General features: G+C 37.7%; 1 protein-coding gene and 1 long non-coding RNA gene across 2 annotated transcripts in view; one reads left to right on the forward strand and one right to left on the reverse strand.

Moving 5' to 3' along the window:
• Positions 1-345: 345 nt before the first annotated feature.
• Positions 346-26,190, reverse strand: part of LOC136238972 (long-chain-fatty-acid--CoA ligase ACSBG2-like) — a 55,683-nt gene continuing 29,838 nt past the window's right edge. Inside the window, exons 19-23 of the mRNA XM_066029694.1 lie at positions 15,132-15,712; positions 14,928-15,077; positions 5,903-6,098; positions 2,567-2,641; positions 346-525 (exon numbers count right to left, since the gene is read on the reverse strand). Coding sequence (XP_065885766.1) covers positions 500-525; positions 2,567-2,641; positions 5,903-6,098; positions 14,928-15,077; positions 15,132-15,712 — 1,028 coding nt within the window. The 3' untranslated portion in view covers positions 346-499. The remainder of the gene's footprint in view (positions 526-2,566; positions 2,642-5,902; positions 6,099-14,927; positions 15,078-15,131; positions 15,713-26,190) is intronic.
• LOC136238973 (uncharacterized) lies at positions 22,033-24,472 on the forward strand. The gene is made up of 3 exons (XR_010693303.1): positions 22,033-22,292; positions 23,596-23,667; positions 24,179-24,472. It is a non-coding gene; the product is annotated as an uncharacterized lncRNA (long non-coding RNA).

A 26,190-nucleotide genomic window follows, 5' to 3' on the forward strand; every position in this document is an offset into this window, starting at 1 on the left:
TGTAACTAACACGAATGCCACATTTTTCAAGAGTATTTATAATTTAGTATCTCAGCCATTTAACAGCATGATTTTGTAGCAATGACTATATTATATGCATTCTTAAAATGTACATAATAATATTATGCACTTACATTGAAATGCATTAGGATTTACATATAAAGCACAATAATATTAATCGCATTGTCTAACATAGGTTCACACAGCTATAGCACATATAATATCACACCAATTACAGTAAACATACCATAATTACTTTTTTTCGTTGTGAAATAGATTTCATAAATATTTTCGTATGATTTATGTGAATAACTGCTCTATTAGAGAGCTTAGAGCAGTTCGATCTTATGGAAAAAATTTCATACAAGTTTTGCATGTAAATATACTGTACACAAAAATTTTTCACAAAAATAAAGCTAATTACGGTATTATATATTTTCTTGTGTTACGATATAACTGTTTCCTCATCATTTTGTGGATGAGAAATACAAGTTGATTGCTACAGCTGTCCAGCTTCTTCTGCACCTGCATACAATACCATAAGAATGAAATCATAAAGCATTCAACATATTATATACATAAATATGTAGTACACTTCCAGTGTAAATTTACGTAAGAAAAATTGTGGTACAACTTTTGTTGTTAATCTAGTCAATCTTTATGATGTAATCAACAGCAGGAAGACTAAGTATAAAACCTTGCTTAGCTATTTCTCTATATTTAGTTCTTTGTTACTGCTTTAGTTGTTATATCCATGTGGAAAAGGGTGTGGCCTTCAAAAAGCCAAGGTTAAAGAATGGCTGCAATGATGTTAATGCTAATCATTACTAAATCAATTAGCATTGTTAATAACATCATTGCAACCATTTCTTAACCGTTGATTTTAATTTTACAACTTTCTAATCCTGGTTTTTTAAGGATACACCCTTTTTACAGCTTAACTGCTTTGGCATGGACATTACTTCTTCTTGTACTGGCATTTGCAACCCCAATTAAAATCAGCTTTGGAGCTTGCATAACTTTACATCTCTATATCTTTTATGATAGCATCACTTTAGCTACACCATTATTACCAAAAATGTTTCCAACTTGTTACTCTAATAGAACAGCCTCTTTCACTCTAATAGAGCAATCATAGAATTATCTAGCAGTTTCTCCAAGCCCTCATCATCATGAAACTGACTATAACTCCATTTTTATAACAGAACAGCATTAATTTATAAGCTGATAGATTACGTTTAGGTCCCTGGTTTGAACCCATGCATTGTTTTTTTAGGCTTTTGTGCATTTTTCAGTTCTGAGTGACTGCTCAGAGTATTATGTTTGGTACACTTCATATTTCAATTTTGGTCCAGACAGAACTATGAGCCTCAAACTACAAGCCTTCAAAGTTTGTCTTGTTTCTTTGCAATTTCTTCTGGTTTATTAATATGTACATTTAACTATTTTTTTCATTTTGCGCGCTTTACAAAAGCTGTCATAACTCATGTATGCTTTATTGAATCTATTTCAAATCAGAAGGTACAAGGAACATAGTACAGTGGAACCTCCCTTATCCAGACCTCTATTATCCGGGCACCTCCATTGTCTGGACAGCCCACATTAGTCATGTGGCTTGTAGTTTATTGACCATAATGAAGTTTGGTTTAGATGAAAACACAAGGAGGGAGCCTAAAGGTTGCTGTTTATCTGTTTGGTGACTTGTTTATTCTACTAATAATAACTACCACTTGGTTGCTAGGTGATAATGGATTTTTACAGACCAGGGGAGTGACCATGAATGCTCTGTAGTGACTTCCCCTCTGCCCACTAAACTGCATACCACTAACTGATAGCAATAACAACATTACTTGTATTTAAGTTAGTCATTTTAGCATAATAGCATGTTATTCTTAGTTACGGACATTTCTGAGATACGGACAGTAGTGTGTACCAGACCACCCGGATAAGAGAGGTTCCACTGTACCATGCATTTATTTTTTGGGTGATTTGTGTGAAGAAATGAAACCACATTTTCTTAGTTTCAGTATGATACACACTTGTCTGTCCTGTACCCCTTACCAGCTTTCCTTGGCCACAATACCGTAAAGCCGGGCTGTTAAGCACATGCGCTTATAATTTTTGGAGAATTTTTTTTTGTAAAAATCATACTATCTGTTAGGCTCATACGCCTAATGGTGAGTGTAACACGGAATCACTATGTTGTAATAGAGTAGTTAACAGTTTGTACCCAGTGTGTAAGGATATTTGACTCCATTTCTGGGTGAAATCCTTCGCGATAAACAAGATTATCACTATCCGGGTGGTTGATTTGCTGTATACGTAGCGAAGGGAGACCTCAAGGGAGACGTGAGTGCTGGAGGAGACATTAATTTTTGAGTACCTTCAGCTTTTCTTGCCATTTCTTGCTGTGTGTAGCTTTATCATCGCATTTGGCCATGTGCGCTTATCATGCATGGATAATTACAAGAAATGTGTATGCGCATAGATACATGCGCTTAACAACCCGACTCTACGGTATAACATAAACTGTTTTGCAATAAATACTATGTTGTACACACAGTACCTGATGTAGTTGACACATCTAGTTTCTCACTGGTGGGTTGAGAACCTACTTCTTCTATGGATTTAGTTGGAGCAGCTACATAAAAGACATACACATTCTTATAAATACAGCATTTTATGGCACCAGAGATATACCCTAGAATAGCACTACTGCGGTGATTGAATACTATTAACATTTATGAGCATCCCACTGCAGCACACCTATTCAACTACAGATTAGATGTACAACAAAGTGCATGTGTGTAGCACACATAGCCAAACTGTCTACTGTTAGGCGGGTAATTTGATCAGTTGATAGGCACATAGGAAGGTAAATATGTAGGAAGATAGGTATATACATACGTACATACATACATACATACATAAGCTGGTAAATGGATTTGCCAGTCTGTAGGTACAGGTAGGCATGTGTGTGGCTAGGTAGGAACATACAATAGCAAAGACAGGATATTTTGAAGGGGGTTTTCAACAGGAGCAATAGTTACCAGCACCCCACCGCTGAGAGATCTTGAATATTTAATGATCCAAACCTCAACAAATTGCTTTATTTCATGGTACATTACTGTGACAGTGCAGTTAGTTATAACCTAAGGGAAGTAGCTAGATAGTAGGGTTACACATACAAACATGAAGATACTGACAAGAATGGAATTCTAACTGCAATTATGATGGATTTATCTTGTATACCCAAGTGATAAAAGAACAGAAGATCAATGACTAAAACTGTGGTAGTCCTATAAGCTCACACTCAATTTTTCATTGTTACATTTATAATGTTCAGGGCTGCCCACAGGGGGGGCAACTGGGGCATTTTGCCCCGGGCCCCAGCCTGAAAGGGGCCCCAGGAGGCCCTATGAAGGGCCCCTTGAATACCTGTTTAAAAGATCGATATACTCTAATAGAGCAGTCAGATCTAAATACTCTAATAGAGCAGTCACAGTATTCTTCAGAGGAGCAGTGCAGTAAACTTATAGATTAGGAGATATGGTTGGTGAGGGGTAGTTATTGTCATTGTTAGCAGGTCATGACCTTTTTTTTTTTTTTTTTGGTCTTCAACTTACAGCTTCGGTGAAGTTGTGATTCAGAATGGAAACCTCCTTGCCTCCGGGACCCCACTTTAACTCTTTGCCCTGGGCCCCTTAATTTCTCTGGGCAGCCCTGATAATGTTACAATGTATTTATTCTCTAGAAATATACTTTTCCCAATGGTAGACCTGAAAATTTAACAGTCTACATCATTCCCAACAATGAAGTCCTATATATACACGAATAATGAACATCAATTTTATATGAATTCTTTATTATAGTATCTCAATTCCTTTTTGAAAAAATTGAGAGGGCTCATGTCCCCTTTGTATATCCTTCCCCAAATGACAAATGTGACCAGATTTTACAGAACCGATCCAAATCGCACATCAGGCAAAATCAAACTAACACCACCAGTGGATAGCTACACTATCGTACTACAAGTTTTGACCCTCAGCACTACTCAAACTACACGAGGCTGGTTTTTACACACGTCTTTTCTGGGTGGTGTGGAGTGCTCAAATGGCGGTTTCAGGCCTTGTGAAGGACCTGGCTTGGCAAGAATCAGTGCTTTACTGGTGGACAGCCTTATAATGTTGGCCAGACGTGTTCTCTGTTGATTTTGCTACATATCAGCCACTAAGGAGCCAGCACAGCCCTGTAATCTCGTGTCCGGACTCCAATCGTGGTCTGCCTCCATTTTGAGGTCTATCTCTTGCCCTTCCCGCCACCCCCTAGCCTCCACCCCTTTGTGAGCACTCGTGATACTACTTCGCTCGTCCAACTGCTCAGATTTTCTATCTTATTTGGCGGGAAACTGTACAAGCAGCTCCAAGTACTGGAAGTAGCTTGAAAGGTAACAGATTGATGCATCTTCTGTGTAAATTTCATATGCGTGCTTGCTATCTCTGGGGAGTTATGCTGGCTTCAATTCTTTAAAACCGTTTATCTCGAAACTTCTAATGTGCGATTTGGATCGTTTTTCCAAAATCCAGTCACAAATGTATGTTTTATGTTACTACAACTGTTGTACTGTATTGCATGCTGTTATTCACTCACTTTTGTGCTGCCATCCTCAGTGGTACATTGGAATATGTTAAATGCGAGGGAATGCAGTTACTGGAGTAGCCGCCTGAGGGAGCTCATGTGTTGTGGCTACACATGGTGAGTTAGCTAGTACACACATGCCAAAGAAATTTGCGGGACAAAAATGGGCTACACGAGTGTCAACTGCTCACGAGTGTAACGTTACCTCTGGGCAGCACTGTATGCTCATAACGGAAACTGTCTGTATTTTCCATAGTGACTGGATTGATTGCAGAGGAACTTCTCGTAATTTTGTTTGTTTGCAATGCTATGTAACAGGCTGAACATAGTTGAAAATGAAGCATAATGGCTACTTCACAGTTTTAGTAACTGATAGTTGAGGGTTGCATTAGGGATCAGTCTATTTTGCTTTCTTTTCTATTTTTCTCTCCGGAAATTCTTTTTATTTTTCACCTATTATGCTGATTATTTTGCTCACAAATTATCTATATTGCTCAGCATTAACCTAATTGACCATTTCTAACTGCATAGTTACAAGGTGACTGTTCTGTAAAGTATATAATAATATCAACCTGTCTATTACTTGACTGTTCGATTAGAGTATCTCAATAGTTTATGTTCCCAAACGTCTATGTCACAAGTATCACACCTATTACACCAACATTTTGCCCATTGCTTTTACCCACTTATGCATCCCTAGTATGCATTCAGATAAAAACTTTAAGTATGGTACCATTCTTTCTTTTGATGTGGTATGTGCTGGTCAACAATTATGCTATACAGTAAAAATAAACAAGTAGAAGGAAAATTAAGGAATTTGCAATTTGTTTTGGGATCATAGCCACTAAAAGTACTGAAACAAAGTAGGTCGCTTGCACCTGTGGATATTCTAGCAGACATTTAATCCCTTATTCGATCATGGTATAGCTGAATCAGGGATTAAATAAATGTCTACTAGTATATCTGCAGGTGTACATGTTTCACTATTTTTATGGCTACCATGACTGAATTAGGGAGTAAATAGCTATCCAATAGTATAACTGCAGGTGTAGGCAACCTCCACTACATTTAATAACTATGATCCCTAATCAAACTTACAATTCCTACTACTACTATTAAATAACAACATTCTAAAAATGCAAATATCAGGTACTTTCTACATGTACACATGAACCATAACTATTGTGTATGGGTATTGCATGGATTAATATAAAGCTTAGTAATCACTCTATTTAGAGCAGTATAATCATGTATATTAGCATACCTGGCACATGAACATTCACTGTCGAAAGTGCCCTTTCACTTTGGACCCATATTTCATAAAAAGTATTTAACTCTGCTTTTGGCAGTTGGCGAAACAATGTAATTTTGAAACGTCGTGGATATTGAAGCTTTGTTATATCTTTTTCCATACTTTCAGCATCTTGAAATGTCTGATAAATGATGATGCTTGTACTCAACTGTAATTCAATAAAATACAATGCAGTATGTACATTACACATGATCCCCTCAACTGCATTAAACTGATAGTAGGCATCATAAGGTTTAAAATTACCCACAAAAATCTAACCAACTATTCACCATGACTACTTAGTGGGGTTAGCTGAGCATAGTCAAGTGAAAATATGATAATAAGTGCTCCATATAAGTTTCTACATTGTTTTAACTACTACTACATGCACTGTAATAGTACCAATAGTAGGGACCCTCCGCTATTATTAACTCTTGTATGCATCCACCAAAATAAAGAAACTGGTGCAGGTCTTTTTGCACCAGCTTTAATGGAATATCAGAGCCAGCAAAATAATAGCTATACTGGGCATGAAATAGTTACTTTTAGTGGTATTGAAGATTAGATGTGTACCATGGCTCCATGCAAAGCAAACTACTTGTACGTAGATAGTATCTTGTTGATTAATTCTCTTGTGTTAAAATCCATAAGTTTCCGACAATTGCAATAATTCACTTTGCGCCTTGCCTTTGCTTTTCACCACCAATTCTCGTTATCTTCCTTGAAGCGAGGAATCTTTATGCAGACATAAATTTACATACCTTTCTTACAAATGTATATATGTACCCCATATTATACCCAGAGGCTTTTTACAAAATCGAGATCCCTTGGAAAAGAAAAATTCCCAAATCTTTCTTTCATATGATCCAATGTTTTGGCATGCATATACACATATTCTTCAACTTTAGCTCAGTGTTACTGACCATACTGTACAGATAACCAGTTTGATTAAAAATAACTATTGATGCTGTCTACCACTAACTATACTTGTTGATAAGGCAGTTTTTGGCAAGCATGCATGTATCCCCTTAATTTCTCACACAAAGTGAAGTTTAATTTATTTAAAATCCGCCAATATGCACTGTGAATTTGCTTAAGCATCACAAAATCATTTGAAGTGCATACCCTGCTATAAAAACATTATTATGTGGCACTGGCAGCACTTGGAATTGAAACATGACTTTTGCATGCCACAGGACATAGTGTGCATGCATTATGGATTTATCTTTTATCTGTCTTCATGTCTACTTTCTTTTCTCCTCTAGCATAAAGGTGATGATCCATAGTTTCATACTAGCAATCATTGTATGCAAAGTATACAGAATTACTTGTGATGTTTGGATCATCTTTACAATCTTTATGCACTTCATGCACTATGCTCCACAAAACACAATAAGTAAAATTGTTACTATGTAAACTGTTAACTAATAATAGATACTGAGATGCACACAAGTAATTATTATTTTTCTTATTATTATTCTAGGACCGGGTCATATACAACCAAGTACATACACCAACATTGCAACCTACCCATTGGGCAAGTATAAACAGTGCCATAGCCAGCAGTGTGTGTGTACTGGTGGAAATGATACACATGCATACGTACACAGGCAAGGGAGTTGAACTGGCATCAGAAAACCACAATACCAAAACACAACCTACAAAAAAAAACAAGTTAAGTCAGCTATATTGAAAGTATATATTGTAAGTGTGACGTGTCTCTGAAGATCGACCCAGCAGTGAAGTGAGACTATGCAGAACAAAAGGTGTGGTGAAGGCACAATTAGCAAATGATCCCAATAAAGCCAATATGGCACAATATACTCTGTTGTAACTAGAGGCCACTGGTGATGTGCCAGTATATCAGCGGTGTGGCATTGGCACAGTGATCACAGTCTGTAATATTATGCATACGGCCATGCACAACATACAGGAGATAGTTACACATTGTTGTAGCATCTTCTTGTTTATTACAGATTCACAGTAGAGTAGTAGTTAAGCCGGGTGGAAAGTAATTCCAGCCACTAGCAAGCCAGATGAAGGATGAAGATGTATAATACAACTACCGGTACAAGTATCACATTACTCATTACCTTGTTGTTCCAGCTGGTTGTTTACGAGTGCATCAGCTGGTATCCCAGCTGGTCATCAGCTGGTTGTTCACTGCATGATGCCTGGAGCGCATATCCTGCGTATAAAATACAGTTACAAACATTTAAACATACTTGTAATTTTGTTGTTTACGTGTAAGGTGGCCTCTGACTCTGCTGCAATCACTCCGTAGATGTTTACTAATCTTCTCCTTCACGCAATCTGTATGGTGCTGGGTGTTATATAGAATCTAATCCAAAACAGCCAAGCTGTAAAAAAAGTGTGCGACCCTCAGAAAGGCTATGATGAAAAAAGATGTGAAATCCAAGGTGGCGGCCAAGAAATGGCTGTGATGGTAGGTTAATGGTAAAATTTTTAATAATGACAATTCAGGTAAATTTTGTGAAGCGGCACAAAAATTCACCTGAATTGTCGTTATTAAAATTTTTACCATTAACCTACCATCACAGCCATTTCTTGGCCGCCACCTTGGATTTCACATCTTTTTTCACCATAGCCTTTCTGAGGGCCGCACACTTTTTTTACAGCTTGGCTGTTTTGGATTAGATTTCATTTCTTTTTGTATTTGTATACCCCAAAGCCGGCCTATGGCCAGCTTTGGGACTTTTTTAACTTATGTTTTTTTTCTTTACTACAGGAAGACGAAAAGATGAAGTAGATGTACTTTAAATATTTTATCAGTAAATGTACAAAGTATATATATAATACATATGTGATCGGATTTGCGAAAAGGGATCTTCCACACACATCCAATTTGCCAACTTTGACAATTGATAACTTCAGATTGGAAAGAGCTATTGCCTTGAAATTTGGACAGTGGTGATTTCTTTGCAGCTGAACTCTCTACATGATAGTTTCTTTGTAGCTGAATTCTCTACAAGGTAATTTCTTCTAGCTGATCTCTCTACAGGGAGATTTTTGTAGCTGAACTATCTACAAGGTAACTTCTTCTAGCTGATCTCTCTACAGGGTGATTTGTTTGTAGCTGAATTCTTTACAGGTGATTTGTTTGCAGCTGAGCTCTTTACAGAATGGTTTCTTTGTAGCTGAACTCTCTACAAAGTAACTTCTTCTAACTGATCTTTCTACAGGGTGATTTGTTTGTAGCTGAACTATCTACAAAGTAACTTCTTCTAGCTGATCTCTCTACAGGGAGATTTGTTTGTAGCTGAACTCTCTACAGGTGATTTGTTTGTAGCTGAATTCTGTACAGGTGATTAGTTTGTAGCTGAATTCTGTACAGGTGGTTTCTTTGTAGCTGAACTCTCTAAAAGGTAACTTCTTCTAACTGATCTTTCTACAGGGCAATTTGTTTCTGGCAGAATTTTTTACAGGGTGATTTCTTTGCAGCTGAACTCTCTACATGATGGTTTCTTTGTAGCTGAACACTCCACAAGGTAATTTCTTTTAACTGATCTCTCTACAGGGTGATTTGTTTGTAGCTGAACTATCTACAAGGTAACTTCTTCTAGCTGATCTCTCTACAGGATGATTTGTTCGTAGCTGAATTCTGTACAGGTGATTTGTTTGCAGCTGAGCTCTTCACAGAATGGTTTCTTTGTAGCTGAACTCTCTACAAGGTAACTTTTCTAGCTGATGTCTCTACAAGGTAGCTAGTTGGTAGCTGAACTCTCTACATGGTGGTTTCTTTGTAACAGAACTTTCTACAAGGTGACTTCTTCTAGCTGATCTTTCAATAGGGTGATTTGTTTGTAGCTTCACTCTCTACAAGGTAACTTCTTCTAGCTGATCTCTCTACAGGGAGATTTGTTTGTAACTGAACTTTCTAAATGATGATTTCTTTGTAGCTGAACTCTCTACAAGTTAACTTCTTCTAGCTGATCTCTCTGCAGGGTGATTTGTTTGTAGCTGAATTCTGTACAGGTGATTTGTTTGCAGCTGAGCTCTTTACAGAATGGTTTCTTTGTAGCTGAACTCTCTACAAGGTAACTTCTTCTAACTGATCTTTCTACAGGGCAATTTGTTCGTGGCAGAATTTTATACAGGGTGATTTCTTTGCAGCTGAACTCTCTACATGGTGGTTTCTTTGTTGCTGAACTCTCTACAAGGTAACTTCTTCTAGCTGATCTCTCTACAGGGTGATTTGTTTGTAGCTGAACGATCTACAAGGTAACTTCTTCTAGCTGATCTCTCTACAGGGAGATTTGTTTGTAGCTGAACTCTCTACAGGTGATTTGTTTGAAGATGAACTCTCTAAATGATGGTTTCTTTGTAGCTGAACTCTCTACAAGTTAACTTCTTCTAGCTGATCTCTCTACATGGTGATTTGTTTGTAGCTGAATTCTGTATAGGTGATTTGTTTGCAGCTGCGCTCTTTAAATAATGGTTTCTTTGTAGCTGAACTCTCTCAAGGTAACTTCTTCTAGCTGATGTCTTTACAGGGTCACTAGTTTGTAGCTGAATTCTCTATATGGTGGTTTCTTTGTAACTAAACTCTCTACAAGGTAACTTTTTCTAGCTCATCTTTCTACAGGGTGATTTATTTGTAGCTGAATTCTGTACAGGTGGTTTGTTTGCAGCTGAGCTCTTTAAAGATTGGTTTCTTTGTAGCTGAACTCTCTACAAGGTAACTTCTTCTAGCTGATGTCTCTACAAGGTCACTAGTTTGTAGCTGAGCTCTCTACATGGTGGTTTTTTTGTAACTGAACTCTCTACAAGGTGACCTCTTCTAGCTGATCTTTCTACAGGGTGATTTGTTTGAAGCTGAACTCTCTACAAGGTAACTTCTTCTAGCTGATCTCTCTACAGGGAGATTTGTTTGTAGCTGAACTCTCTATAAGGTGATTTGTTTGTAGTTGATCTCTCTGCAGGTTGATTTGTTTTAGCTGAACTCTCTACAGGCTGATTTGTTTGTAGCCAATCTCTCTACAGGGTAATTTGTTTGTAGCTGAACTCTCTCCACAGTGACTTGTGTGTAGCAGAATTCTGCGTAACTGAATTCTCTAGAGAGTGACTTAATAGTAGCTGAATTCTCTACACAGTGCATGACTTGTTTATAGCTGAACTTTCTTCAGTGTGACTTGTAATGTTCTGAATCTCTATAGTGGTATATTTGCTTAACTCTCCACATGGTGACTGTCTTCTTGCTGAACTGTCTATAAGATTAACTGTTTGCAGCTGAACTCCCTACAGAATAACTTGTGATGTAATAAAATTCTATAATGGAGTAAATAAATTAGCCGAATGCTCTATTAGGGTGACTGTTCTATTAGAGTATCTCGATCTCGCATTTGCTACACGGAGTTGGCTTTCAAATCATAACTCAGTGGTTTGTAATCCGATTCTTCTGTACTACTGCAAGGACTTTCTATGACGATTATTCCAGCTATACACCGATTTTCAGCTCATTGCTCTAAGCGGTTTGCCTAGTAGGCGTGAAAACTAATACTTTTTTATTCATAAAAATCGATCGCGTAATTGTGACACAGGTTGGGTTTTGTGTCATATCTCCGTGGTCTTTATTTCGATTCCTTTCAAACCACCAAAAGGCACTCCTACGATGGTTACTCCATCTACATAGCAATTTTCAACTCATTCCATGAAGCGGTTTACCCTGTAGGCGTGACAACAAATCGATCTTGTTTTACGCGAATAATCGGTCATAACTCCTGAACCATTCATCGGATTTGTACCAAAGTTGATGCTAGGATTCGCCTTTGGACTCCCTTTCTGTGTGCCAAATTTCAAGGCGATCGGAGTACGCGTTTGCTTGTTATAGCAATTTTTGCAAGTGTGCGAAAAGACGAAGAAGAAAAAAAAAACGAAAAAAAAACGAAACTTTGGCAGCTCGTATCTCGGAAATGGCTGGAGCGATTTCCTTCAAATTTGGAATGTAGACTCCCTTGGCTGGCGGGCAACTGTGTAGCAAATTTGGTGCCAATTAGATAAGTGATCACCGAGATACAAAGGTATGAAAATGACGTTTTCGTTCTTCCTGTCAATATACTCACGGTGTGGCGCGCCGGCTTCTTGGGCCGCACGACACACTACCGTGTGTCTTGATTACACGTACAGTAAAGTCATCAGCACGAACAGGCATACTTCTTATACGGTTGTGCCTTCATTCACTGGCGAATCTATCCCCACTTAGTTCATGTCTCTAGGCCTCGTAGTTTTCTCAAACATTATTTATTTATTTATTTATTCATTATTAATGATATAATTTTAACCACATTTCGTATCATCTTTAGTACTTGGTTGTATAACTAGGCCAACGGCAAATACAACCACCAATGGGACAACCTACTAATGGAGCATGTACAAACAGTGCATGGCGAACACAGTATGTGCAGGTAGAAAAGATGCACAGTGATACAATTCTAGAGGAATTGACTGGCACATATACATAAGGGATGTATTAGCAGATCACGGTAAGATTGGGATAAAAGCAGAGTATTTCAATTAACTGTCTGTCACCTACAACTGATATCTCAGTTATGTATATATTTAACATGAGCTGGGCCCATCACATGATGTCGTCCGTGGATACGCTGCAAAACCAAAAAAAAAAAAATTGGAGAACAAATGTGGCTGAAATGCAATACCAGAATTTCATGGACATGTCAGTGTGCACAAGTATGTGGAGCATTGCTGATGGCAGCAGACTGTAGCTACATATAATAATAGCAGCTAATAGCAAGCACCATGCACATAGCAATTAACAGCCTAAGGGCACATTTTGTGTACGTTGTTTGTTCTCTCCATCAGCGTTCAGTGTGTGAGATACAATTTGACAGATTCTCAGGGCCCATATCAGTGATCAGTATGGGCACTCCTGGCACTAAAAGGCTTCAGGTAAAGAGCTATGCATCATCACACAAACTTACCAGATGGAAACTGTACCTTCTTCGCACAATGGTCTGCCAGGTGAAGCTTTCTCCCATTCCATACATGAGTGAAGGTAGCCTAGTTATGCAAGACTAAAGAAACAAGACTATCAAAGTGTTTTAACCAACACAAACTAACCTCCAGTGATTAGTAGCAACTTCCAATCATGTTGTTCATTAAACAGGAGTTGCAACCACTCGTCTTCCAATTGAAAGAGTCGCTGTCGCCCACTTTCAAACACAACTGAACAGTAGTTCACTTGTCTAGAAACCGCCTAATCTATTAAGCATCACATGTTAACTGTTTGATCGGCGTTAAATAGAATCATCATACGTTTCTATCACCTCCACAATATCACCGGCTCATTATATGATTGTCTCTTCATATAACATGGATTCTATTCCTGGTAAGTGTAAAGCCTTAGGCCTTGTAGTTTTCTCAAACATTATTTATTATTTATCATTATTTATTCATTCATTATTAATGACATAATTTTAACCGCATTTCGTATTACCTTTAGTCCTCGGTTGTATAAATATTAATTTTAAACTTCATAAATGAGTATAACACAACATTATATTAAATAATTTCAGTCTTTGAGTTTAGCATGATGTTGAAATTATGCAATAATTCATAAGGTTATGTAATTCTCTTTCATCCCAGTTTAAAAATAATTATGTTGCAAAAACAAACAAGTGGAGAAAAATTTGGAATTACAGCACAGGGGTATCTTTATGAAAGGGAGTTTCAACAGCAGTATTGGTTTACCAGAAGCAGGGGTCTGGGGGTGTAGCCCCCAGCCGCTGATGAGAGACTTTCAATATTTTAATGAATCAAAACTCAACAAATTGTTATATTAATGCAAAACAAAATACATTAATTATAATGCATATAAGTGCTCCTGGGATGAAGGTAGTACTAGATAAAGCTACCTAGTGGAAACAGACAGCATAACACATAGAGACACATTATAGTAATCTGTAAGTGATAGTGGTCTCACTGGTATAGGAACCATAAATCCACCGATACAAATGTCATGACTTACAATCAAAACATTATAACTAACAAATATGCATAGCATGAATTCATTTTGCATAACACAAGTGATAAATTACTGGAGTTCTATATCTTTAAACACCACACACCAAAGCTAAAGCAGTATCAGGAGTCATGCTCAGTTTTGTATTTAATGTTAAAATGTCTGAAAAACTTCATAATATGCATGTTCTATTAGAGTATATACTTGACTGCTCTATTAGAGTATATCGATCTTCTTAAGTTTTGAAGAGGGCTCATGTTATCTCCGTAAATCCTTCCGTACAAGATGAATGCAAGCTTTATCAATAATTGTTGTGCTGTGCCATTACACTATATCACTCACTCATTTTGTCCTGCCACACTAAATGGTGTGTTAATGTCTTGCTGGCAAAAGTTTAAATTTTACAGGGGGTTCCTGAACCCCTTGGAACTCCCCCCCATGCCCCTGCAGCAATAACAACTACATCTGAAGTCAGAGAACTGTACTTCAGTTACACAATTAGCATTCATTATAGTTACATCTAAAGGAGCAATTAAATATGCACTATATACAATTATTTTGTACTTCAGATGCAGGTCAATCCTTGTCTCAGTGCCTTTTATTTCCCTGGTCCCTACTATAATGAGTGAAGGAAATGGAGAGAAGGAGGCATAGCCCCCACATGTTTATTGCAATAGATCAAGATACTCTAATAGCTGTAAATGACTCTAATAAAACAGTCATATTTATTCACTTACAATCAAAAAGTAGCTACATATGTACTTGTAGCTAAAGAGTAAAATCAGCCAAGCTCTACTGTGTAACTTTCATTGCCATTGTTGGCCCCTCTTTATCTGTCCTTCTCCACCACCCCTGCCAACTAGCTTTTAAAATTTATATACCTAATGTTATATGAACAAATGTATAGTCAGAAAACTTGTATGGGAGATACAAAAATGGCACAATTTTCTCTTCTAGAACTGTATTAATACACAAGCAATTAGCTGATTATTCACATACACAGGGCTTTCCTATGCGATTGACATTCCAACCATAAACATCATTAGAGTGCAAATAAAGCTGAAGGTCCTGACCACCACTAATCTCAACAGTATTGTCGCTCTTTTTGTTTCTGATCATACCAGTGTCTTTGTAGGCATCCTCAACTTTCTAGTAGTAAGATGTCATGTTATAAAACTAATACATCTCAACAAAAATGTTCACCTTTTTAAAGAATTTCAAGTTACAACAAAAACAAATTTCAACATCCAAGAAATTGATTTCTGCATAATTGTGTGGTAGATACTGATAAACAGCCACTTCAACAGGTATACTTTCACCCTTCCTTGCTACACATGTGTGTTTAGAGTTAGTGTAGTAAGTATAGGATGAGCTCCCTATTCCACATTGGCCTTTGTACTTGTCAGAGGCTTCAAATAGCTTATGTAAACTACTGTGGTTGTCTTCAGTAATATCATGAACTTCCAAGACACAGATGTTGGAAACATCATCACCTTTCAAAACAACTGCATGATGTTCAACCTCTATCTCCAGTGGCTTCTTAAAGCTATAGCTAGCTCCTATCCATATGTAAGGACTAATGCGAAAACAGCCTGATGGAAAGTCATATAACCCAAACAAACTGGCGGCAACTTCTATTTCCACCATGTATCCTTTTTCAATTGCACCATTAGGAATAGTCACTGTAACATTATGATCTGGGATTTCTATTTTTTGTCCATAATGGCTACAATCTTTGGTCACTGGAATCGGATCTTTCAAGGGACACTTTTCTTTGTTCTGAACTATATGTGGAGACATTAAGAAGGTGTGTACATATAATAAACACATAAATTTATTATCGACATGCTAATGTTAGTAATAATGTCAACATGTTATGCAGCTGAGGTAAACAGCAAAAAATTTTATTAATGACAATTCAGGTGAATTTGTACTACCTCCTCCAAGTTTCACTAGGACTCGGAAACAAATTTGCATTATTAAAATTTCTGCCATTTACCTACCATAACTTGGATTTCACATCATTTTTCACCATTACTTTTCGGGGGCCTTTACAGCTTGGCTGTTTTGGATTAGGTCCAAGAAGTTGGTGCGCCACACCATGAGTATATTGACAGGAAGAAAGAAAATGCGATTATCACACCTTTGTAGCTCCGTGATCCTTCATCTGATTGGAACCGGTTTCGCTGGAGAGGTGCCTGCCAGGTAGACATACCAAATTTGAAGAAAATCGCCTTAGCCATTTCCTAGATATGAGTGGCCAAAATTTTATTTTTATTTCTATTTTTTTCTCTTTTTTTTTCTCTTTTTTTTCTCTTTTCTTTTTTTTTCATCTTTTCACACACTTTGAAAAATTGCTATAAAATACAAACACGTAATCAGAGCACCTTGCGATTTGGCACCCGTAAAGGCAGTCCAAAGGCGAATACTACTATAAAATTTAGTGCAAATGCAATGAATGGTTCAGCAGTTATGACCAATTATTCACCTGAAACAAGATCGATTTGTTGTCATGCCTACACGGTAAACCGCTTCATGGAATGAGTTTAAAATCTGTTTGTGGATAGATCAACCATTGTAGGAGTGCCTTTTGGTGGTTTGAAAACAATCGAAATTAAGATCATGAAGATATGACATGAAACCGAAGGTGTGTAATAATTGCACAATCAAGATTTGTGAATAAAATTACCAGTAAGGCCAGGCAAAGTTTATTGCTAGCTTCCCATTTCAAGATTTTCAAAATATCATGTGGGCAGAAGGTCATTATTATTCATTGTCCATTACGGCTAAATCCTTGAAGAAAACACCCACCATTACAACAATGAAATTATTGTGAATATTTGAAAATCCATGCAGTGGAAATAGCCATATAATGAAAATTTTGTGGCACTTTAAGAAAGGCATGTGGGCGGAAACAGGAAACTAGTAATCAACTTTGCCTGGCCTAATTTTCATGCCTACTAGGCAAACCGCTTAGAGCAATGAGCTGAAAATTGGTATGTGGCTGGAACTATAAATGTAGAACGTCCTTGCAGCAGTATAGAAGAATCGGATTACAAACATGATTCGAAATCCAACTACCTGTAGCAAATGCGAGATCAAGATACTCTAATAGAACAGTCACCGTAATAGAGCACTCAGTTACGTTTATGACTTAGATTTTCTATTACACTGCAAGTTTTTTCTGTATAGGGAGTTCAGCTACAAACATATCATCCTGTAGAGACTTCAGCTACAAACAGATAACCCTGTACAGAGTTCAGTTCAAGTAGAAACATATCATGCTGTTGAGAGATCAGCTACAAGAAGTCACTTTGTAGAGAGTAATTCAACTACAAAAAACACCCTGTAGAGATTTCAGCCACAAACAATTTACTCTGAAGAGATATCAGCTTGAAATAAGTCACCCAGTAGAGAGATCAGCTAGAAACAAGTCACCCTGTAGAGAGATCAGCTAGATGAAGTCACCTTGTAGAGAGTTCAGTTACAAATTATCCTGCAGCAAATTTATTTACAAAAAATCACCCTGCAGAGACTTTAGCTGCAAAAAAATCACCCTGTAGAGAGTTCAGCTACAAACATATCATCCTGTAGAGAGTTCAGCCACAAACAGATAACCCTGTACAGAGTTCAATTCAAGTAGAAACAAATCATACTGTTGAGAGATCAGCTAGAAGAAGGCACTTTGTAGAGAGTTCAGCTACAAAAACACCCTGTAGAGATTTAAGCCACAAACAATTTACTCTGTAGAGATATCAGCTTGAAACGTCACCCTGTAGAGAGTTCAGACACAAAGAAACTACCCTTTAAAGAGTTCAGCTACTAACAAATCGCACCCTGCAGATGGTTCAGCTACAAACAAATCACCCTGTAGAGAGTTCAGCTACAAAAAAATCACCCTGTAGAGAGTTCGGCTACAAACAAATCACCGAGCAGGGTTCTCAACTACAAATAAATCACCTTTTAGAGAGTTCAGCTACAACCAAATCACCTTGCAGCTAGAAACAAGGTACAGAGATCAGCTAGAAGAAGTCACCGTGTACAGAGTTCAGCTACAAAGAAACCATCCTGTACAGAGTTCAGCTAGAAACAAGTCAGGGATCAGATATCAGCCTGTAAAGAGCTCAGCTCCAAACAGATAGAGTTCAGCTACGAAAAGATCACCCTGGAAAGAGTTTAGCTTGAAACAAGTCATCCGGTAGAGAGATCAGCTAGAAACAAATCAGCCTGTAGAGAGATCAGCTAGAAGAAGACACCTTGTAGAGAGTTCAGTTACAAACAAATCATCCTGTAGTGAGTTCATTTATTTAAAAATCACCCTGCAGAGAGTTCAGCTGCAAACAGATCACCCTGTAGAGAGTTCAGCTACAAACATACCATCCAGTAGAGAGTTCTGCTACAAACAAAATACCCTGTAGAGAGATCAGTTTGAAACTATACACAATTGAGAGAGTTCAGCTACAAGCAAATCACCCTGTAGAAAGTTCAAGTTACCCTGTAGAGAGATCAGCTACAAAAAATCACCCTGTAGAGAGTTCAGCTAGAAAAAGTCACCCAGTAGAGACTTCAGCTACAAACAAATCACCCTGTAGAGGGTTCAGCTAGATACAAGTCATACAGCAGGGAATCAGCTAGAAGAAGTCACCTTATAGAGAGATCAGCTAAAAACAAGTAACCCTGTAGAGAGTTCAGCTACAAACAAATCACCCTACAAAGTTCAGCTGCAAACAAATCACCCTGTAGAGAGTTCAGCTACAAACAAATCACCCTGCAGAGAGATCAGCTAGAAAACGTCACCTTGTAGAGAGTTCAGCTCCAAAGAACCCACTCTGTAGAGAGTTTAGCTATAAACAAGTTACCCTATATAGAGATTAGCTAGAAAGAAGCCTGTAGAAAGCTCGGCTACAATCAAATTACCTTGCAGAGAGTTCAGCTACAAACCAACCACTTTATAGAGAGATGAGCTAGAAACAAGTCGAATTCAGCTACAAAGAAACCATCCAGTAGAGAGATCAGCTGCAAAGAAATTATCCTGTGGGGAATAATTGACATTTGGTAAATAATGTATATAATTTGTATAATTACTATAAAATCAAAAAACGTTGAAGTATTAAAAATCTTCTTTAAGTTCTTTTCTTCTTTCTGTGGTAAATAAAAAAACAGATGAGTTTAAAAAAGCCCCAAAGCCAGCCATAGGCCGGCTTTGCAGTATACAAATAAAAAAGAAGTGATAATTATGTAATCAAAAACAGCCAAGCTGTAAAAAAAGGTGCGTCCCCAAAAAAGGCCATGGTGAAAAAAGATGTGAAATCCAAGGTGGCGGCCAAGAAATGGCTGTGATGGTAGGTTAATGGTAAAAATTTTAATAACGACAATTCGGGTGAATTTGGTACCGCTTGGTATTGGCACCAAATTCACCTGAATTGTCGTTATTAAAATTTTTACCAATAACCTACCATCACAGCCATTTCTTGGCTGCCACTTTGGATTTCACATCTTTTTTCATCCTGGCCTTTTTGGGGGCAGCACCCTTTTTTTACAGCTTGGCTGTTTTTGATTAGATTTTATATTCTCAAAAGCAGGCCATGCATAGGCCAGCTTTTGAGCTTCTTTTTACCTGTCTTATTTCTTTACTACAGAAAGGAGAAACGACAGTATGAAACAGTTGTGAGTTTAAACATACATATAATTATACAAATTTTTATATAGATTAATTGATTTCAACAGGCCAATAGTAGCTATGTAACTTTCTAACTTGTTAAATTTTTGGACAGTTCATCCTTATTACAAACTACTATGTAACTAGTTACTATTACAAATTACTACATAATTAGATATATTGCTATAATTACATTAATATATTATGTAACTTAGTTACAAAAGTAGCTGAACTCTTTACAGGTGACTTGCTTGTAGATAAACACTCTACAGGGTAATTTGTTTATAGCTGAACTAGTCTAAAGGGCGATTTGTTTGTACATAGCTGAACTCCCTACAGGGTGATGTGTTTGTAGCCGGACTCTCCACAGGGTAATTTGTAGCTGAATTCTCTACTGAGTGACTTGTTTGTAGCCGGACTCTGTACTGAGTGACTTGAACTCTACAGGTAATTTGATTCTAGCTGGTCTCTCTACATGATGGCTTGCTTGTAGCTGAATTGTCCACTGATTTGCTTGTAGGTTAACTCTCTACAGGGTGATTTGTTTGTAATTGAACTCTCTACAAGGTGATTTGTTTGTAGCTGAACTCTATAAAGGGCATTTCCTACAGGGTGGCTTATTTGTAACTGAACTCTCTACAGTGTGGTTTTTTTTTGCAGCTGAATCCTCTACTGGATGACTTCTTTGTAGCTGAACTCTCTACGGGTACCTTGTTTGTAGCTGAACTCTCTAGAGGTGGATTTGTTTGTACCTGAACTCCCCACAATGTGATTTATTTGTAGCTGAACTCTCGACAGTGTGACTTTTTGTAGCTGAATTCTCTACAGGGTGATTTGCTTGTAGCTAAATTCCCAGATTTTTTTGTAGCTGAACTCTCTAATGGGTTACTTATATGTAGTCGAATTCTTGATAGTGTTTCTTATATACAACTACACAGAAAAATTTGGAATTTTCAACTAGAGTAGGGACCATAGCACATGTATTGAAACAAGTTGGAGTAGTGCACAATATTAAATCACAGTAAAACAATAAGAAGTGTTATATCCCTACTGTGCTCATGATACTAAAATGAAAATGCACTATAAACACTTCTTATTGTTTTACTGTGATTTAATATTGTGCACTACTCCAACTTGTTTCAGTACTTTTTATCAATGTGCTATGGTCCCTACTCTAGTTGAAAATTCCAAATTTTTATGTATACTTGTTTGTTAACTTTTTGTAAATAGTTATCCCATCCAAAAACAGCTTATAGCTGTAAAAAAGTGCGCGTCCAAGTAAAGCAGAGTTAACTGCGACAAAAAGTAATGATATCATAATGCGGCCATGTGCGAGGTGTGCAAGTTGTAAACTTAATATTAGCTAATCAGATAATACAATGTTATTGTTAAAGTGTTAATGAGAACTATGTGATGCTGCTAGTTTTTAAGTGTGTGAGCATCTTCATAAATGCCACATAAATTTAATTCTCAATAAAGCAATGTGTATAGATTCTCTGATAGTAATAAATAGTTTGAGTTTGGCCACCTTTCCTTTGTTTGTAGCATTGCTGTATACAGGAAAGGCGGCCAAACTCAAACTATTTATTACTATCAGAGAATCTATACACATTGCTTTATTGAGAATTAAATTTATGTGGCATTTATGAAGATGCTCACACACTTATAAACTAGCAGCACATAGTTCTCATTAACACTTTAACAATAACATTGTATTATCTGATTAGCTAATATTAATTTTACAACTTGCACACCTCGCACATGGCCGCATTATGATATCATTACTTTTTGTCGCAGTTAACTCTGCTTTACTTGGACGCGCACTTTTTTTACAGCTATAAGCTGTTTTTGGATGGGATTTCAATACTTTTTGTTAGAATAAGCAATGCACTGTTGATAACAGTAGGTGAGTTTCCATGGTTTTGACAGAAACCCCAGATTACAGTGACAGAATATTAAAATATAACTGTAATTTTAGTGGCCAGGGCTGCCCACATTGGGGGTAACTGGGGTATTTTGCCCCCTACCACAGCCCAAAAGGGGCCACTTGAATACCTGTTTAAAGAAAGATTGATATACTCTAATAGAGCAGTCAGGATTTAGACCCTTCCTTGCCCCTGGGCCCCTCTTTAACTCTTTTCCCTGGGGCCTCTAATTTCTCTGGACGGCCCTGTTAGTGGCATGCAACTGCAGTCAACTAACATCCATTTTAACTACTAACCCTAACAACACTTTGCCTTTCATCTTGTACTGCATTGAAACGATCAAGATACTCTATTAGAGCAGTCACAAAACAGCTGTAACACAGCAATCAATATTTAGCATAGTTACAACTTCTGCTTAGCATCGGATTGTATAGTTTAAATTACTAGCTACTAACAGACTTTACAATATAAAAATATGGCACTTGTAGAAATGTGACTGTTCTATTAGAGTATCTTGATCTACTTCAAGCATTGACTAATTCAAGTGAAGAAGCTACACCCCTGCCAAGAGATCTTGTGAAATGAAATGAGAATAGTAAAGAAAAGGCAAGTATGTACAGAGACAATAGAGGGGCGCGTAATTATGTCCTGTTGTAAATAAACGCCTTTAAAATTTATATTACTACTAAATAAACGCACCAGAATAGGCTTGTGTGGCTGTTGTCTCCAAGGTTGTCTCATTACTTGTCTTTTCATGTTGAAGGGATTTAGTCACAATTGGTGAGTTTAACTATACATGTATTTGTGTTGTAAAACTTAATTGTAAAAAGGCGATTAGTACATATCATGATAAACATGTATTTATCACAGTACAGTCTCTCACGAAGTCACGATTATTACGAGACATTGGACCAGGGTAAAAAATTTACTGCTATATTTAGAGGTTGTAGCGATTGTATATCTTAGTATCTTAATAAATAATCCCCCATGATCACTAATCACTAATAGTACAGTGAAAACTGGTCATTATTCAGGCTGTAGGGACAAAATTTTCTAACCTTGCCTTTTAAAGAGGTGGCTGCATTATGCGGCCTTAAAAAAAGGTAAGAAGCATGCTGTTCTAACTGGCTATAGAGATGGATTTAGTGTATGACAGCGTATGAGACAGTGAGTGCTGGCAGCAAGGGGCAGCCAATCTGTTAGAGCACCAAAAGCACTGCTTCAGACATAGGCAGTTGACTGTCAGCCCCAAGTGTAAAAAGTTTCACTATTGGTCCTTATAAGCTCCTGATGAAGAAAGTGATGAAGTCATTATCCATAGGATATATTTTTCAGAGTATCCATTTCAGTTCTACAATATAGTAGCCAAGCATAAGATGAACATAACACAGCATTCCAGTAGTTTAGTGGTGACCACAACACTGCCTGAGTTAAACTGTGGTGAGATTTGAGACTACCAGAAGCCCTGGAATGTCTTAAACACATGAAATACCAAATATCTAATGCCTGGCTTTCATCCACAGTGGACCTGTCTTGGTGGCCACTTGTACAGAAGGGAAACAGCTGCCACACAGTCTTGCGAGCGAAACAGCTAGTTGCCACACCCCTTAATTATCAATTTGTAAAATCTTTAGCAAAATTGTGTGTGCGAGCAAGTGCGATGTGGCAGTGCCGTGTATATGGTTGCTGCCTAGCAGTGACACATTACGAGTATTGAAGTCACAATGCATTACTGTATCATCCATCTAAATACAATCTCTGAATGTGTCATTTTGTGTAGAGAGCAATCTTCCACAAGAAGTGACCTGCAAGTTTCAGTGTATATTGTTAACCATTAATATTGTTCACAATATTGTGAACTATATGTACAGTGAAACCTCACTTAGTGGCCACCTCTTTAATAAGACCACCTCATTATATTGGCCACCTCTAGTAGGTCCCAAATATAACTAAGCATTACTTATGACCTCATTAATAAGGCCACCTTGTTAATCAGGCCAAATTTTTTGGTCCCATAGCCTGCCATATTAATGAGGTTTCATTGTACTTATGTGAATTTTTATTTTTCGTAACTTTTCTTCAGGTTTACTGATGGGCACTATGAAGCATTGTTGACTGGTACGTGTATAATGTGGTGACTTGAAATGCTAAAACAGTACGTAGCATGTCTTGTATGTACATGTAATGTGTTGTAATGTGTCCACACATCCACACATCTTAGAAATAAATATAATTGTATTCTCTATAAATAGTCAGTTTCATTGTGCCACTGGGTCATAAGTTGGTTGAGTATGGATCATCCAGGGCACTTGAGTCACATTTTGTCCTGGCCAAGTGGATCTCATCCACTGACAGAATATACAGGATCAGATCACGTGTATAAATTACGGTGGAACTTGTTTATTGCCACCTTCACTCATTCAGGTAACAGTGTATAAATTCTCAATTGGAATTGGCTTTTCAAGAGTGGTTGTCTTTCTATACTAGTGGCCATTAAGATAGGTTGTACTGATAGAGTGTACATACTAGAGATGCAACAATATCCTCCACTTAGTGTCGTTTGATAGTGATGCAATGGAGACTATGTATTATTGCATTTAAATACTATACTATTATATTGCAACTCTAGCACGTATTTATAACAGGAATGTTTGTTAACTGTTTAGACATACTGGAGCCACACCCACTCATCTGGATTCTACAAATGGAGTCATACCAACTTGTTGTCATCATACTTACTCGTTACTCCCATTGTGTTTGGATGAATATACATGCCGTCATGTGAGACTTGCTACCATGGCGGGCCACTGGAAAACATTTGCATAGCAGTTATATTACAGTCATTATTGTACAATTCTTACATTATTGTTGTGAAAAGTGTTTGGTATTCATGTGTCTCCTCTGTATGTTGTAATTACATATGTAATTTTGTGTGGGGGTGCTATAAAATGCAATAATGCATGGTGACAATTGTATTAGGCGATTTTGCACACTTCCTTTTAAGCTAGCTACATGTGCTAATTACTCACAGCTTGTGTCAACAACTGGTAACCGCAGTTGTACTCTTGTGGCATTCTTTAAGCTGCGCCCTTAGAGGACAAATTATGTGGGGGGTGACTAATTTCAAAACGAAGGATGGTATGCAGCACCTATATCTATGGACTATAATCTATGGCAGCACACTTCTTGGTGGCTATATGTACTGATTAACTACATAGAGCGTCAGTTCATCAATACCCAGTGACCGCAGTTGTGCTCTGCGTCATTCTTTAAATTCCGAGTAAAATTCTTAGAGAGCAAATGACGTGGGGGCGACTAAATTCAAATTTCAAACTAGCCATTCTCGAAAACAAATGTTTCAATCTGAACGAAACTTTCAGAACAGTTTAAAGACACATTGCCCTACATGCCAAGCGAGTATTGCAGAAAACAACAATCTGGGATTTGTATTTGGCCTCTAGGTCGACTGAGGACGACTGAAACTTCGTTTGGTGCTGAAATCACGACTGTAGGGTAATCATGTATGGTGAAATCGATGATGTGAATCTTGAGGTGATTGAGTGAATACTGAAGTGATAACAGGGCGATCAATGTTCGGAATGCACAAAGGAATGCAAGGCATACACCTGCGGTTGCGTCTAACCGCATGCGATAAATAAAAAAAAAAATGAAACTTCCCCTTTGATGTCGGCAACCTCGATACGAAACAATCGGCATGGATTTGCTTCACTGCTTGTGTGGTAGTTACTAGTGACACGATGAGTTCAACTCCAGAGTTTCAGAGGGATAGCGTAAGTGACGGGTGGATTACAGGAAGGCCGAATTTGATAACATTCGTTCTTGTAAAATCCTCACGTAGTGGTCGCGTCATTTATTGTCTGCCGCATCTGAAATGGCACCACACACCCCAATTACTGTCTGAAAAGTGAAGTATCCATTACGTTGTCAGCTTTGTTCAACCCGTTACGTAGCATTTCGAATCAAGACCTGTTTGAAAAGCACCTCTACAATCCACGCATACCGAAAGAAAATGTGCCGCACGCCCTGGTTATATCAATTATTGTCTGAAAAGTGAAGTATCCATTACGCTTCATTGATGGCTATGTTCAACCTGTTTCACAGCAGTATGAATCAAGAACTGTTTGAAAAGCACCTCTGCTATCAAAATAGCCACTATGACAAATACGGACAGTTTCCATTACAAAGGGAGCCATCACGTGCTATCGCCAAATCGACACCTTTCGCTGTCAGCAAAGATGAATGGAACACAAAGAAGGACACTGGTAAGTCCATGAAGAATGCATTGTACGTACTGCAGTATGCCAAAAGGCACCTGTCGGGCCGAAGCAACGTCAAACAGTGAAAAATCAAGCCTGTAGCTTTAGCCGTTATTGAGTTATGCTTGTCTGAAGGCATCAGTCAGTTACTCAGTCAGTCGGTCAGTCAGTCAGTCACTAGAAAACTCCATTAAATAAATTATTATTAAAATTCCGTAGTAACTTGTTGAAAATGTTTCGGATCGATCTGAAAGCTTGTTTGGGCTTAGCCTCATAGTCGTCAGGGGAAATTGAGGCTGTTTTTTGAGTGATATTATTTTGTGGGCCACACCTACTCCTTTGTGGTCCCTACTATACAGTACTATTGTACTGTATGACAGTCGAACTCCTGACAACGACTT

The sequence above is a fragment of the Dysidea avara genome, chromosome 11 (assembly GCF_963678975.1).
Source record: "Dysidea avara chromosome 11, odDysAvar1.4, whole genome shotgun sequence".
In the NCBI taxonomy this organism is placed as follows: domain Eukaryota; kingdom Metazoa; phylum Porifera; class Demospongiae; order Dictyoceratida; family Dysideidae; genus Dysidea; species Dysidea avara.